At 40.2% G+C, this 17,932-nt stretch overlaps 1 protein-coding gene across 4 annotated transcripts in view; it reads left to right on the top strand.

Moving 5' to 3' along the window:
- Positions 1-17,932, top strand: part of WDPCP (WD repeat containing planar cell polarity effector) — a 470,287-nt gene that overhangs the window by 212,449 nt on the left and 239,906 nt on the right. For all 4 annotated transcript variants that reach the window (XM_089671996.1, XM_089671995.1, XM_089671997.1 and 1 more), the window contains one exon: positions 16,247-16,438. In XM_089671996.1, coding sequence (XP_089528122.1) covers positions 16,247-16,438 — 192 coding nt within the window. The remainder of the gene's footprint in view (positions 1-16,246; positions 16,439-17,932) is intronic.

The following is a 17,932-nucleotide window of genomic DNA, read 5'->3' as shown; positions in this document are numbered from 1 at the left end:
AAAAGCTTGGTCAGCTGAAGCTGCTTGCAAACGTCGCCTCATGCATATGCCTTTTCAGGGAAGACATCTGTTTGGTGAGGCCCTTGACAAATTTATCAAAGATGTCACAGGAGCAAAGGTTCCTGCTTTCACGATGGAAGGTTCCAAAACCCCACCTCCTTGGTGGCTTTTATTGAATAAAAAAAAGATGCCTTGGCTCTTCATCTTCAAAACCAAAATTCAGTCCTTCCTTTCAGCCCAAGACTTGGCATTAGTAGACATCCAGGATGCTTATCTACATATTGCTATTTACCCGCCTCATCAGAATTTGATGCTCTTTACAGTAGAAGACAAACACTTCTAATTTGTTGCACTGCCAATTGACCTAACTTTACACTAGAGTATTCACAAAGGAATTTGCACCAGTCCAGAAAAAGGATTTTTTTTTTACCATACCCATGAAGGTTTTTAACAACAGATGCTAGCCTCCCAGGCTTAGGAGGAATGTTTCAGTCCCCCACAGTTCAAGAACATGATCACTTAAGGTCTTCAAGGTTACCCGAACAGGGTATAATCAGAAAATGCTATGGCTATGGCCTATATCAATCTCCAGGGAGGTACCAGCAATTAGGTAGGCTTAATAGAAATAAGTCTGATCATCACATGGGTAGAGAAACACTGTTCAGCCCTCTCTGCTGTCAGAAATGAGGAATTCCAGATGTGGACATCCTGGGCTCCAAGTTCATCAACAAATTGCCCCAGTTTGTAGCCAGGACCAATGATCTTCTAGCACTGGACTCAGATGCTCTGATAATTCCCTGGTCTCTGTTCCAGTTCCTATATGCCTTTGTTCAAGTATAATTTGTGCTTAACTGCTCCACCAAAATAGATCAAGAGAAGAAACTAGTAATTTCTCATTGCACCAAACAGGCCCAAAAGAACCTGGTACACAGACACACTCAAATTTCTAGGAGACTGTCCCTGGCTTTATCCAAAGAGGCCAGACTTCCTATTTTAAGACCCCCTGGTCTATCCTGCTTCTCATACCTGGAAATCGTTCTTTGGCTTGTGTGAGTATAGGCAATTCAATTGCTTTTCATTGTCTGGATATTTTCAGCGCTATCAGAGTTTATCTAAAAGCGACAACTTCTATAAGAAAGATGGACTCTCTCTCTTTGTCCTGTCATCCAGTAGAAAAAGACAGCTGCTCCCTTCAGTCCTCTGCAAACTGCCCCAGCCTCTGGACAAAATCTTCCCTCTCCACTGTTATGCCTCTTCCTCACTTTCCTCCTCTTTAGTCACTGGCAGCCACATGCAATATGCAACCTCATTATTTCTACCCTCCTCCTTGTTGAATCCATTTTGGTAGTAAGCTGCAGCTGCAGAGACACAACTGCCAGTTGCTGCTTTCTGACTGCTGTTCCCTCCCTCTATGCCCCTAGCCCTATCTTCCTCAATATTTAAAAACAGGAATTCTTTGTCATCCTCCTGCAGCAAGTTACTGATGCTAACTAGCACTGATGGCATATTTCAACTCTTCCATGCCAGTTTGTGGATGTGCAGAGGCATTAGCAGTGGAGTAGGAGAAAGAAGAGGACACATTGACAGTAGTTGGGGAAAATCGGCTGCTCTGTGCCTGGGAGAAAGAGAAGATGAGGACGTTTTGGAAAGCCACTCGATTACCTCCTTCATGTAGTCTGGCTATATAGCATGCCCACTGCCAGAAAGTCAGGCCTACTGTGCAGAGGAAAACCAATAAACATATTAACAATGGCTTCCCAAGCTGGGAGCCGAGGGAAGTAAAAAGGTAAGAGAAGTGGAACAGGATAGAAAAAGGGAGAGGAGAACACAAAGAGGATGTTGGGGACACCCTGACCAGAAACCTAGGACTTCAATGCCTATAGCAGTGTATAGCTTGCTGGGGACATAGAAGGGTGGGAGTATTGTATCCATAGGACCTAGGTTTTAGGATTTTTTTTTGTGTGTATCTAGGAGAATGCTAGTAAGCCTTTCACTGTTCTAAGTGAAATGGAGCCATATACCACCTAGACAGATTTAAAGGCTGATTTGAGCATGAGTGTATTGACAGAGCAAGAGGCTACTGTGGTCCAAATTTATAACCTTCCCTATCTCTAGTGCTGTTAATTCATGTTCCCACTTAGGAACATAAGCGTGACCTCTAGGGTTTTTAGGATCATCAGCTGCAAGCAGATAGTAGAGGTAAGTTTGGGAGAAAGAGGCGTACGGTGGCAAATATATTCAAGCAAGGAGAGTCGAGTCAAAAGGTCTTTGTTGGTAAGTATGATAGTTAACCAATGCTTAATTTGGAGGAACTGAAAAAGCTCAGTGGAGTGGGCCTGATACTTGTCTCTGATTTCTGCCCAGGTGTATACGGAGTGACCATTTAATAAAAGATTAGACACAGTGAAAGTTGTGGGAGAGCCACCAGTGAAATGCAGTAAGGGACTCTAAACCTTGAGGGAATGATGGGTTGCTCAGGGGAGGAAGGAGAGGCAAGTGAGGTGAAATTAAGTTGGTGGAGTACTTAATAGAGTCCCATGCTCAGAGTGTGTGCATTAAAGCCCAACTTCAAATGTATCAATTATTAAACAAAACAACAAAAGCTACATCTTATGTTGCAATGATTCTCCTTGTTTTTCTTTTATCGGGGGAGATAGAGGAAGGAGCAGAAGATCATTATATGGGATAGTCATGTGAGAGGGGCATTAGGGCTGGAAGAAAAATAAGAAAGATAAAAGCCTGCGTGGGTTTCCTCCAGTTCCTCCGACACTCCAAAGACATGCTGGTAGATTAATTGGCTCCTCTCTAAACTGGCCCCAGTATGTGTATGAATGTGAGTTAGGGACCTTAGATTGTACGCTCCTTGAGGGAAGGGACTGATGCGAACGTACACTATATATGTAAAGTGCTGCGTAAATTGATGGTGCTATATAAGTACCTGTAATAATAATAAAGATGAGTCCCCTTCTCCTCCCCTCAGGCCTGTCTCCAGTGCACTCCTCCTGTCTGGGTGGTGTTCTTATTTAGAAGTTATGAGACCAGGTAGTTATGGTTTTCTGATTGATTTTGGGTTCTGGTATCATTAAAAAGGAACCCGGGCGTTCAAGTATGGAAGTATTTCTATTCTTGATTTCTCAAAACTAAGGCGAAATTCTCCATTTGCTGGATCTCAAGATTCTGATGTAGGTATGGTTAAGTTGGACGTTAAATTTTTACTCATTTAACCATTTAAGATTTTATGCGATTCTTTAATTTTCCATTATAAATGTAAAGTTATTGTTTGAATTTTCCATATTCATATATATTACCTTATACTTCTGTATACTGTGAATCTTCTCCCTCATATGTAACAGTTAATATTTTCTTTTTTATGTCAATAATAAATAAAAATTATTGAAAAAAGAAGCTCTTTACTCATCTATACATCACCCCCCTGCCATGATAGCACTGAAATATCATCTCCGTAAGTAGTTCCTATAATAGGGCAACTTGTGACTTCCTTTTGTTAGTGGTTGAGTTTTTAATGACCCGTCATTTTTTTTTTGTCGGTGTTTAATACCTTCAAAAATGTCGTGCATCTATAAGGATTAGATTTTCCTCCTCTCTTGCAAACCTTTATATCAGTTGGTGGGTGTACATTTTTGAAAGTAATCCATCGTTCTCTGACTGTGCTTGTTTTCCGCCCATCCTGACCTCGGCTAGTCTATCAGATTTCCGTCTCCTCCCATTGTACTCTGCTCCCGCGAGCGGTCTCCTCATCCTCAGCTGGGCGTACCCTGGGGCCGCGACCTGATCCCAGCTTGCTGCAAGTCCATCCACACCATGAGGGGCTCTGGTGAAGAAGCAGGCTGGGGCTTAGACCCCGCGCCCTGGTGAACCCCAAGTTGACTTTCTACAAGGGCTCACTACCACAGGTGCTGACATCTATTATGGCCGCTCAATTGATGATCTGCTATTAGTTTCAGAGGGCAGACAATTGTGTCACTTTTGTTACCACATATTTGGAGGAATATCAAGACATGTTTGAATAATAGAAAGGAATTTACCAATTCTTTTTTCTGATAAACAACTTTATGATGTTTTGCAAGATGGGTGCCGCTTTTCTAGCTGGCGGGCTCCCACTTTAGGTTCTCTGTTGTCTACTGGACTTTTTACAACTAACAACAGAATTATTCAAACCTGATTATCTACAGGCCCAATTCCCAGAAAGTTGGGATGCTGTGTAAAGTCTACATAAAAACAGAATCCACTGATTTGCAAATCTCATAAACCCATATTTTATTCACAGTAGTAAATAGAACACATATCAAATAGTTAAAAATGTACCATTTTAAGAAAAAAAGTAAGTTACTTTTGAAATTGATGGCAGTGGCATTTCTCAAAAAAGTTGGGCCAGAGCATCAAAAAGCTGGCAAAGTAAGTGGTACTAACAAGAAAGAGGTGGAAGGACATTTTGCAACTAATTAAGTTACTGGGTAACAGATCAGTAACATGATCTGGTATAAAAAGAGCATCTTAAAGAGTCAGAGGGGTTGATATACTATAATTGAAGAGCACAAAATCTGGTCCAGCTCTGCATGGTAGCCAATCAGCTTCTAACTTCAGCTTGTTCAATTAAGCTTTGACCTTATAATTTCTTAATAATTTTTTATAAGTTCACATTATATTATATTAGTTGTTTCACGTTTATTAAGTGTCATTAATATTTTTTTATATAAATCCAGAACCCTATATTGGATTTCACTCAACTACATATGCATTTAATTTGGGGCAGTATATTCTATGTTGCCTTTAATGATCTTTTACCATGGCTTATTCCATTGTTTCTATTATGTATAAATTGCATATTTCATTACTGTCTATTACTGTTATGTTTATTATTGTTATTCTTACTGTTCTCTTGTAATCTTTATTTATAATGCAGTACATTGTATACAGTCCCTGCCCCTTTTAGAATTGCAGTTTCAAGTCAGCTCCATATTATGTATAAATAGCCCAAACACTTTCCCTCAGTCATCTTGACAAAGCAGCACATCTGTGATGAATTCTCCAGTGCGCATGATTACGTAATCACATCACGACATGCGGTGATGTCATCATGCTGATGTACGCTCTATAAGCACACCAGCCCTCCAGGTTTCTACCATCATGCTGGCTCATCCTGGAATAGTGACAGAGGATCTGGCTGCTCTTCACTGCAGTACATTGTATGCAGTCCTTCCTTCTTTTAGAATTGCAGTTTCAAGTCAGCTCCATATTATGTATAAATAGCCCAAACACTTTCCCTCAGTCATCTTGACAAAGCAGCATACCTGTGACAAATTCTCCAGTGCGTATGATTACGTAATCACATCACAACATGCGGTGATGTCATCATGCTGATGTACGCACCACAAGCACAACAGCCCTCCAGGTTTCCACCATCTTGCTGGCTCATCCTGGAATAGTGACATAGGATCTGGCTGCTCCACACGGCATTTACAGAACCATCACACCACAGCGGTTATCATTGACGGACTAGATATGCCATATTTATCTGATTGCCTGTAAGTGGCTTTTAATCATGCACAATAAATATGTTTGTATAGTCCACTCTTAAGAGTCGCCTTCCCGTTTTTGTCTTCCCGTGTACTCCTGGAACAAGCTTCATATCCAATAAGGCTGCCAGAAGTGGATGGACTGAATACTTACCATACTATTGAACTTTAATAGCAGTACTTATGGTATGATCACCTACCAACCAACCTACTATGTAATCCTATGTAAACTCAGTTTTTGACGATATACTTGTGGTTTCACCACATCCATAGTGTTTTGCTATCCTCTATTCTATATCTGTGACTTTACAGAGTTTGTGCACTCACTTAAAATTATTAGATTTGCGCTTTGTCTTTTAAAAAAAAAATTTTTTACACTGGAACTTTCCATGATGCGGATTATCTATTACTAGCATCTCTGTGTCTTAGTAGGGGGTTTGGTTTTTTCTACATTGCCAGTATACACAGCCTTAGCTACAGTCAGATGATGTTTGAGAAAGGAGTTTTTAAAATTATTTATCAATAAAGATGTATGATGAAGTAAGTGGGACAATGGTTTGTCCACAAGAGAAGCACCTGTTAGGGTTTCAGTAGTGTTTTTTTACTGTATTCCAGGACTCCTGTAGTCTGGGGCAGTTCATGAAAATGTAAAGCAGTGTGCCCTCTGCCTTATGGCAGTACCAGCACATTTGATCGACCAGGGAATATATCTGATGAAGATTTTGGGGGATTCTATACCAGCATGACAACAATTTGTATCCACTCTCTTGTGTGCAAAGAGGATAGTACCATTTTTTGTGCCTGAGAAAATGTAGTCTTGAGATCCCCCTCCCATTTGTGCAATAATGGGAGGTTTTGTAGTGTCTCTGTTGTTAAATATAAATACAATAAGGATAGGGCATGTTGGGTTTGGGCTTCATCTATATTTTAAATGAGGTCCTAGTATGGATCTTTTTAAGGGCATTTGGGAAAGATATGAGGATCTGAGCTGAAAATGTCTCATAAAGTCCAGATCATTAGAGTTGGATGATGTATAAGGTAGACTTTATATATGTTAGAGGCAACTTTTTCAATTAATGAAATGATCTGTCAACTGCAGTGTCTTGTGTCGAGCAGTATTTCTCCCATCCTGCACTACCTGTGGAAAGTACTGTTAGAGTACTCCTTCTTTGGCTTTAATAGAAAATATAAACTTAATGCCCAAAAGCTGCCTTTAGAAACTGATCAGATCATTTTATTTTCAAATATGCTGCAACAATGATCACTGTTAAAGGTATGATATGTTACTGTTGGCAGGGTCCTGTCATTTCTTTGTTCATTGTCTGTAATATAATAAATTATTATGTTTAGTAATTTACTCAAATGAAAAATTATTTACTCAATGAAAAATATGTACTGTAGTTCCTGCTGCATACATTAAAATAATAATAAAAAAATAGGGAGAAACTAAGTTCTTTTTTACACATAACAATTAATTATGCCAGACATGGACAATGAAAGCAGTTCTCTTTAAAAGAGAAGTTGAGAATTAAAAAAAAAAACATGCAAACTCACCTAAGTGGATGCAGCATTGGTCTGCATCTGTCCCACGCTGCTCTAAGACTGAAAACTGAGAGATCAAAGACCGCTGATCGCTTAGTTCTCAGTGTTCACTGAGCAGAGAGCTGGTGACTGTCAGTCACGGGTACTCTACCCAGTGCCTCCAGCACTCACTGGAGTGCCAGGCTGTGCATTAATGGGAATGTCTGGCTCAGGCTCTTAGTTTTCATGCTAAGAGGCCAAACCAGCTGCCAGTCCAGGCATCTGGGTGGATTCCAAATTTAAATTTGGGATCTCTCTAGAGCCTGGACCGGCTCAATGACGTCAGCCGACAGTGTACTATAGCCCCCCGAATGCTGAAAATGAGACACAGGTGTGCAGAACAAAGCACACTCCTATGATCCATAGGAGAAGTAGGGCAAAAATACCTTTGGCCCACTTCTCCTTTTAAGACTTTAATTTATGAGGTCCACTCTCCAGTATCTGCAGGAGGTAGAAGAACTTGGCATAACATTTTTACTTTGCTGAATGAGGAAAATCAAATGCAAGTGTGGTCTTGTTTACCTCCAGGTAAACTATATATGTTGCAGGGATTTGATATATGTTTATTGAAGACTTTTTCTTACTTCTGTTCTGAAATCATAAACAAATGTTTACTAAGTAGGAAGATCTGTCTACCTTATCACCATGTGATAAACCTTAGTTTTGTCATAGGGAAAAAAAAGGCTATCCCACATCAAATACTTCTTTTGCAAAGGATGGCTGTAGCTTGACTTTAATCTCTGTGAACACTTTTGAGACAATATTAACTTATCACATAGGCAGGAAAATTATTCTGAAGGCATCCTGTACATAATATACAGAACATCTTTAGGGTACTATAGTTACAATTAAGTAACATTTACATTTGTCAGTAACATAGCATTTGCAGATTGTCACAATAAGGGAGATACACATGGTAGCCAATTAGCTTCGAACTTCAGCTTGTTCAATTGAGCTTTGACAATGAAACCTGGAAGCTGATTGGCTTCTGTGCAGAGCTGCACCCATTTTTGCACTCTCCAGTTTTATTAAATCAACCCCATTATGTCTTATGTAGGGTATACTGTATATATGATATGTTAATTCAAAATAAAGTTTTCCACTTTATTGAAATGAGAAAAATACCAGATCCGGGACTTGTACCTATTTTCTCTGGTGATAAGCAGTGTTAGAGAGACTTGAGCCCAGATTTTTTAAACAGTACTGCTTCAAATAACCCTGGGTCCTTAGTAGTTTAACCCTCATTTATAGGGTACCTATTTTCTAATTTAATTATTCTCATTAGTGGCAAATGCACACCGGTGATGAGGTTGTGTTACTCCAATGTGCCTGTGTTTGCAATTTGTCTCTTTTAGTGTGATTTAATTTTTTTTTCTTTTTCCTGTGGATAGATTGATGAGGGGTCGGAATCCCTGTCCAAGTTTTTATTATTCTTTGCGGACCCACTGGGGACAGAGAGTGAGAAAATCCAAAAATGTAAAATTGTCTGGGGAACTGTTCAAGTTCTCCAAACTTTAGAGAGATTTCATCTCATTTCAAGTTCTGTCTTTCACACAGGAAGTCAAGGGGGACAGAGACAGTAAAAAAAAACATGGCATTGATTTTAACCCAAATAAGTTTAATTTTTTTATAGACTTGAATGAAACTGTACACTGTCCCGTGTGCTGGTGCTTAGTAATAAAGGCAGTTGAGAAATGATGCTTGAACTGTTCACAGTTCTTAGCTTAAAGTGATACTAAAGGTTAATTTTTTTTTTTTAAACAACAAACATGTCTATATTTACCTGCCGTGTGCAAAGGTTTTGCACAGAGCAGCCTGGATCCTCTTCTTGGGTCTCCTGCAGACTCTCCTGGCTCCTTCTGTCTGTCAGGTGCCCCCACAGCAAGCAGCTTGCTATGGGGGCATCCGCTGCTTCATGTGTCCATTCACACATGGAGCAGCGGCTTGCCCCCTCACTCTCTGATTGGCTGACTGGCTGTGTTGTCTAAGCCAATGAGGAGGCAGAGACCCGGGACAGCTGAAGCTATCATGCACATTGCTGGATCTCAGTGGGTCTCAGGTAAGTATAGAGGGGGCTGGGGGCACTGCTGCACACAGAAGGTTTTTTACCTTCATGCATAGAATGCATGAAAGTAAAAAAACCTTGAGCCTTTACAATTGCTTTAAGGTAAAAGTTTTACAGTAAATCTCTCACAAACTCAAGCAACTCAATCTAAATATATATCATAAAAATAAAAAACTTAAATTTTTCACTTTAAAACACCAACATTTTTCTTGTAGGATACCAGATCGTACAATTTTCGTTTAATCAGTACAAATCTGAAGATCAAGACCATGCATGCTCAGAAACAAAAAAATAAATTACAATACAACACAATACATTACATCACTTCCGAAATTTTATTGTGTCGTACGAGAATTTTCATAACTTTAGAAACCTCCTCATTTTCAATATGAGACTAGCATGCCAAAAAAAAGGACGATCATTTGTCCGATATTCTCATCATGTGTACGAGGCTTAAGACTGAGGGGCTTTTATTACCTCTTCATTGCTAGAGTGGGCTGTGGGAATGTTTGGCCTAGACTCTGCTCTCCCTACTTACTCCTTATGCATCCCCCTTTCCTAAAATGTCCAACTCCCCTTCCCCCCTTTTGTTTTTTAACTTTGGAACTTCAATTCGATGGTATGACACACTCCAGCAAAGTCAAGTGATTCATGTAAAGTTGATTATTTACAGTTACCTGCACTGTATGTCACTCTTGTAGGTGGACACTTCAATACTTTAACTGCTAGACGAATAATAGCTTAGTCTTCTAATTTCTGCTTTTACATAACATATGGGTCATATGGTCCAGGTTTATATTTGTGAATTTTGTTTTGTCTTGCACTGTGGTTTGATGCTGTACTGTTTCTTTTCTTTGTTTTGTAAGATTTGTTGAGTGTCAAAAGATGGAAAAAGACTTCATAAATAAAGAAGGCAAAAATAAAGGATTTTCTTTGCAGGCTAGGTTTTATTTAATATTTTAAAATAGCAACAGAGTTGCTTTAAAGATGATATTTCCATGTTACTTTTTTTTCCCATTTCAAAAGTTAAAAGAAATTATTTTTTATTAATTTGTTAGGCTAAAATAATAAAAAAAATTGGCTGGGTATTTAATAAAGCAATGTATCAAAGAGAAGTTTTATATGTTTTTAAAAAACAATATAAAAATGATTTTGGTAGGTGGATTAGGTATTGAGTTATGGACAAGTAGACAAACGTATTCTGGCAATGCTAGATTTGATCTGGGCATTTAGGCATCAATGACCTCTGGCTATAAAAGGGATAAAGAGACTCTCAAAGCATAACACACACACACAAGTCCATAGCATTTCACTGTACATATTTATCTTTTAGTGTTTAGTGCTCGTTTGAGTGGTATACTCAAGTAATTAAATGATTGTTACTTTTACATTTACTGGCAAACCAGATCTTCCCCTTCACATCATCTAAGTCAGTGGTGCTCAACCATATTGTTATTAAAGGGATTTTCCAGGATAAAAGAAAAATTTGACCTTTGCCTCTGACCCCTGTGTGTCCCACAGCTCACTCATAATCAGTGTTAAGACTATCATCTCAGTACTGTTCACAGTTGAATGCTTGGCTTAAGCTGGCCATAGATGGTGGACATAGGTTGGATAGTAGAAATATTTTGAACAGTAACTAAACTTTCTTTTCCCACACTTGCACATAGCCAAGATTTGCAGGTACCTTCCCCTACAGTCCTATTTGCAAAATATTAATAGGGTGTTGAATATTAAATCCAAACCAGACAATAGTCTTACCCCTAAAAAATGTCTGCTCATTGTTTCCCTGTTCTGCCATTTTAAGAGGACTGGTCAATGGTTCTATTAAGTTCATCGGTAGGAGGGGACAGTTTAACAAGAATCCAGCTGCAAAAGTAATTCTTGATTGTAACAAAATGCCCTCTTTAATAGTATCATTGCTATACAAACCACCAATTTTTTTCATAGTATTATTTTTAATAGATATTTAATGTACAGGCAGATGTAAGGTAATTGAAATTAATACGACACCATGATTTGCCAAAATGATTTGTGTACATGAGCTCTGTAGACTTCCAGCTTTACTGTTTTAGTCAAACATTATACAACGTATATGGTCACCTACCACATATTGGGTCTTAAATGGAAATATACTGTTGAATGAAACAGCTGTGCAGTGAGCATTGTTTTTTTTCTTGCTAAATATTTTTATTCATTTTAAGAGAATAAGTACCGTATTTTCCAGCGTATAAGACGACTTTTTGACCCTTGAAAATCTTCTCAAAAGTCGGGGGTCGTCTTATACGCCGGTACACGTCAGGGGGCACTTTTTAGGGGGGCGGTGCGATGCTGCCGCCGCCCCCCCCCCTTCCGACGGAAGGGACACCAAGTCCAGGGGTGGACAGAGGGCTGCAGTCTCTTACCTGGCTCCCACGACGATCCATCCAGGAAGCGCTGCTCCTTCAGTCACTCCGGCCACTCCCTCACTCCTGCCGCTTGGCTCCGCCTCCTCACCGGTGATTGGCCGCCAGAACTGTAGCTCAGGAAAGGCACACAGGCGGCCAATCACGGGCGAGGAGGCGGAGCCGAGCGGACCCACGAAAATAGAGTGAGGGTAAGTGTGCAGTGCAGAGGTGCTGCTGCAACCACATATGCTGGCTGCAGTAGTACCATACTAGAACAGGGTCAGCAAGTGTCATTGGTGTCAGTGGGAGGAATAGTGCCCCATCATTGGTGTCACTGATACTAATGATGGGGCATTATTCCTCCCACTGACACCAACGATGGGGCACTATTCCTCCCCCCACTGACACCAACGATGGGGCACTATTCCTCTCCCCACTGACACCAACGATGGGGCACTATTCCTCTCCCCACTGACGGAGTACTATTCCTCCCACTGACACCAGTGTTGGGACACTATTCCTCCCACTGACACCAATGATGGGGCACTATTACTCCCACTGACACCAATGATGGGGCACTATTCCTCCCACTGACACCAATGTTGGGACACTATTCCTCCCACTGACACCAATGATGGGGCGCTATTCCTCCCACTGACACCAATGATGGGGCGCTATTCCTCCCACTGACACCAATGATGGGGCGCTATTCCTCCCACTGACACCAATGATGGGGCGCTATTCCTTCCACTGACACCAATGATGGGGCACTATTCCTCACACACTGACACTAATGATGGGGCACCATCATTGGTGTCAATGGGAGGAATAGTGCCCCATCATTGGTGTCAGTGGGAGGAATAGTGCCCCATCATTGGTGTCAGAGTGAGGAAGCGTGCCCCATCATTGGAATACCATACCATATTGAAATCAAATCTGATGTTTTTTAATTTTTGGTGTGCGTTGGAAGAGGGGTAGTCTTATACGGCGAGTATAGCCCAAACCCTATATTTTAACAGGAAAAGTAGGGGGTCGTCTTATACGCCCAGTCGTCTTATACACCGGCAAATACGGTATATCTTTTACAAACAGTAGAAACTGTACCTTTCAGCAAAATAGCAGTACCAATGCAAATGATTTACAGCACATTCAATGGTACAAAAAACCATCAATTTACACTGCGCTTTACAAATATATATTGTACATTCACATCAGTCCCTGCCCTCAAGGAGCTTACAATCTAAGGTTCCTAAATCACATTCATATGTACACATACTAGGGCTAAGGTCAATTTAGAAAGGATCCCATTAATCTACCATCATGTCTTTGGAGTGTGGGAGGAAATCCACACAGGCACAGGGAGAACATGCAAACTCCAGGCAGCTGGTGCTGTGGTTGGGATTCAAAGCAACGACCCTAGTGCTGCCAGGCGGAAGTGCTAAGCATTTAGCCACTGTGCTGCACATAGGCTTTATCAGGCCAATCAAGTGGTGCGGTCAATTTGTTGCCTAAAAGGCACCTATCAAAGGTTTGCAGAGAGTAGCAGGGGAATTTGGACTTTGCAAAGAATATCCAATCACATGGAAAATATTGAAAAAAGTTTTATTTTTACTTGCATATGAATGATATCTAGACCTTCACTTCATTTATTATGTTATGGGAAAATTCCCTTCCAGAGTGAACAGCTGATTTGCCTTTAGTGAATTGACCCCACTACCTCCTGACAGAATTCTGTTTTAGGCACCCTTTACTCCTTTGGTAAATAATACTTTTTAGCATTACTCTAGAGTTTTCTTCCTGCTTTTCTAAGGTCATGACACTCTGTTCTTCATACTGACTTACTGGAAAAACAACTGAAACTCATTTAAAGGGAAATAATGTTGGTTGGGGATCTAATTATTTCAATGGATTTTTTTATATTTTTTTAATATATATTTTAGTCTGTTTTCCATAGAAATATTTAATACACAACATTGGATTCCCAGGCCACTATGGGTTTTCTAAAGTGAGTGCACAAAAGGGGTTGTTTTTTCTTTTGAGCTTTCAAGCAAACTGTCTCTGGTTGAAACCCCAGAGAGAGGTGGGAGAGGGAGATGAATCACAGCGATGACGCCTTCACTTGTGTTAAGTAAAGGAACATTAAAAGACTTTAAAAGGAGTCAAATGCTGCATCTGCTTGCTGGATAAAAGAATACAAAATATTCTTATATTTTGCATGGTACTACTGTGAAAATGTCTGTTTTGTATATGGACTGTGCAATAGTTATCTTTTGCCAAGCAGTAGTCTTGAATTATACATTTATATTTTTTTTTATGTTTGTTTGCTTCCGTTTTTATACTTTTGCATATGTTTGTGTATGGTTTTATATTGGATATTTTATTCCACCCTCCTAGGATCATGTGACTCAGGAGGTAGGACATGTAACTATGCTTGTGCTATTTATAAGCGCCAAAAACATTTAGCCATTACTAAGGCCTGACTGCCGAAGCGCGTTGGCTTTCTGCATGACTGTCTCACACTGATTCAGCACTGATTGTAGCCAATTTACTATGGCACCAGCTTTTCATTACATTTCCTGCTGTGAAATGTGGTATTTTCAAAGACTGCCAACTTACTGTCTGATAATTTCTTAAAAAAAACAACTGACAGTTTACACAGACTTTCTTTCCTTACTCCTGCTGGTAAGTAAATTTCTTGGGTGGGGGCACAAAGATAAACCTGTTGCATTGCTTAGATCTTCATTTTAATATCTGCAGTTAAATGTGTTCTCACACAAATTATTTATTTTGTATTTGAAGCTTGTTTAAATGAATAAAACATGGGAAATGTGTATGTATTGCAGATGATGGGCTGAACACCCCCTGTTCAGTTCAAGTTTGAACATTGGAACCTACAGAATGTTCGACCACGAACTTCGAACACAATCAGTTTACTGAGCAGTATCTTACTGCATCTGAGTATGTGGTAAGATACCGCTCAGTTACTAAAATACCGCATGAGTTATATTATTAAGTAATGCGGTATTTTAGTAGTGAAACATTCCTTGTTTCAGCTGTCAGTGGGGTTCCCAGCTGACAGCTGAATGTAAAAAGAATTGTCCGCATTGCCTAACAATTAAAACAATTTTAAAAAGCGGCGTGGGGTCCCCCCTCCCATCCATACCAAGCCCTTCGGGTCTGGTATGGATTTTGAGGGGAACCCCCATGCCAAATTTTTTTTAAAAATGGCATGGTGGTCCCCCCCCAAAATCCATACCAGACCCTTATCCGAGCATGCAGCCCAGCATGTCAGGAAAGGGGGGGGGACAAGTGAGCGCCCCCCCCGAACCATACCAGGCCATATGCCACACACTTCTCTCTTTTTCCCTAATGTGGCAAAGACTGTAATTGCACTGTTGACCTAAAATCAATAGTGTCCTTATTTCAGTATTGGGTGCTGTGCGCAGGGAGTGCTTCAGCACCGAACACCCCGCTGTGGCCTGTAAAATTCCACAGGTGCTGAAAGCATGGCAACACAGCCCAGGACATGGTGGGCAGAATACAACACTGATCTGTGCATATTGAGGGGAATGTATCAAAACTGAAGTGGCCAGAATCTGGAGTAGTTATGCTTAGCATCCAAAATGGAAGTCAAATATATGCACTCAGGTGAAACTATGCATCTATTAGCTGCTTACACTATGCCTAGATACTTGGCACAACAGATATAGGTATATAATAAAATGATAAAAATAAATAGTGATGAAAAATAATCCTATGGATCACCAAGACACTCAAAGTCTCCTATCCAAGTACTAACCAGACCCAACCTGCTTAGCTTCTGAGATCAGACAAGATCAGGCACATTCAGGATGGTGTGGCTGTAGGCTTCTTCCCCACCCCCACCCCCCTCCCATTGTCTACTGTATTGTTAACAGCAATATGTGTAATCAAAATGCTTTACATAAACTGTAAAATCATGTATATATGCCTCTATATTAATTCTTGGATGTAAGCACTTTGTTTGATTTATGTTTTTGTTTATTACCAGAATTTCACAGTTCATGTAAAGCATTTTGATTACACATATTGCTGTTAACAATAGACATTGAGGGACAGACCTATAGCCACACCATCCTGAATTTGCCTGATCTTGTCTGAGCTATGAAGCTAAGCAGGGTTGGGCCTAGTTAGTGCTTGGATGGGAGAATTTGGGGGTAAGATCTTAGTGATTCGTAGGTTTCTTTTTTATTACTATTTATGTTTATCACTTTGGTTTTGAATTTGTGAGCACTGCACTTGTCATATACCTATCCGTAGCATCCAATTAGCTTCTGCCTTTCATTTTCAAAGCCTAAATGAACAAGTTGAAGATAGAAGCTGACTGGTTGCCATGTACAAGTGCTGCAAATCCTGTCTGCTCCAGTTTGATAAATGTCCCTCATTGGGTTTTCAATTGTACAGTCTAGGGATATAAGAGACAATTATTGTTTGTTACTTAATGTCTTTTTTTACATAAATTCATGAAAACTAAAACAATAAAAATCATTCATTAAAACACCAAACACAAATGCAAACTATATAGCTACATGAAAATACATCTAAACCAAAAGAACACATTATTGCACATCTAAAAGAAGATAGGTTTACATAGTTAAAGTTGACATATAAATTCAGTTGTTTTTTTTTTTTAATAGATTTCAGATATTGACATACCAGGACCAAAGGTTCGTCACCTGAGCCGTCATCTTGCACTCAACTGTGTACAGGATCTAGCAATTTGCTGGTGGCCAGTACCAGAGGATAATGTCTGGCCTTGGAGTCCAATTTCCAGTGAGAAAGACAGAGCCAACATGGTCCTTTTAGGCTGTGCCAATAACCGACTGGAGGTGAGATCACTATGTAGTGTCATTCAATCAACCCCATGTTCACAGTATCCAAATTAACATTCAAAGTGTTCTTGTCATGAGAAAAACACTACAACTGCAATAGCTGGCCTTCTGAAAATGTTAGTTTTCTGCTTACAGTATGTCTGGAGTCAGTATTTCTTAGTCACTGACCCAGGACAAATATGTATCAAAAGAAAGTCAGAGAAACATTGGAATTCCTTTATTTACATAGAAAAGTCATTAAGTAAACTAAGGTATTTGCAGGATAGCCAGGGAACTGGCATTGCCAGAAGCAGAGAACAGAAATGACAGTCAACACTTTTCTTTAATTGTTAAAATGTACTCTTTCTGAGTTTTTTTCTGATGCTGATACTGTATTGTTGGTTGTACCTTTGTGAAGGTGGGCACTAGAGATTAAAGTATAGTTATATCTCATCTCATAGTTAATATAAAAGAAAAAAACATAGGGTGAGAGGAAGCGCTAAACCCACTCTTCTTCTCAACTTTGCCTTATGGCACAACTGGTCTTGTGACCCTTGGTCATCCTATAGCAGCCGAAAGCCACAAGTGTTCAGTACAGATGTGCTTTAGAAATTTTGTTATTGCAATGGTGGCAGACAGTTCATGTGCATGTCCACAGTAAGTGTGCAATGCAGTGATTTGCTGGACACTTCCTTTAAAGTGATTATCATGATTGCCGTGAATTAGTTTCCCACAAATGCGGCTGCTACCAGACATGCTTAGAAGCAGTAGATGCTTCTAGTATGGTCTCCTGGAAAATAAATAATAAGTAAATAGACCAATGTCACATATTCTTGGTAGGCTCTTCCAGTGTCGTTTTCTAGATAATGGTGCCTAATGCACATTAGCATGCTCAAATGGTGCACGTCATAGAGCTGATACCAGCAGCAAATCTGGAAGTGCTGTATACAGGCAATCCATGCGCAGCACTAGTTGCCTGTTTGTCATGCTGATCCACTAGGTCAGGGATCAGCAACCCATAGATCGTGATCTACCAGTAGATCACGACCAGGTGACTGGTAGATCGCAGTCTGGACTTGCTGACCCACCATCCCAGAGCATCAAGCAGAGTGCACTGCAGAAGGGCTACTTATGAAGTTGGAGCTGTAGTAGGGAGCAAGAGCTGCATAAGTCGATGCCACCTCTTATCCCAGCTAGCAGTCTCCAGTGTGGTGCCAGCAGCAGGAAAGAAGAGATCTTTAGGTCAGCGTGAAGCAATACACTGGGCATAATAGTATAGGGCTGCTTTCACACTCATGTGCTATGGTTTACCCACACCTCAGGTGCAGTGTACCTGCAGCTTTCCTGTGGGATTGCTGTGCTTAGCTATAGACTTCTATTATATCCTGCAGGTTTTGTGCACTTTCTCAAAACACACCAAAATTCCTGAATGCAGGAGTTATGGTGCACTTTCAGAAAGTGCACCACACCTAGAGGATATAACAGAAGTCTATGAAAAATCGCAGCTAACCC

The sequence above is a fragment of the Staurois parvus genome, unplaced genomic scaffold, assembly GCF_062004578.1.
Source record: "Staurois parvus isolate SC_StPar_1 unplaced genomic scaffold, SC_StPar_1.0 ptg000117l, whole genome shotgun sequence".
In the NCBI taxonomy this organism is placed as follows: domain Eukaryota; kingdom Metazoa; phylum Chordata; class Amphibia; order Anura; family Ranidae; genus Staurois; species Staurois parvus.
Note: the sequence above shows the minus strand (reverse complement) of the source record. Positions and strands in the feature narration are given on the sequence as shown.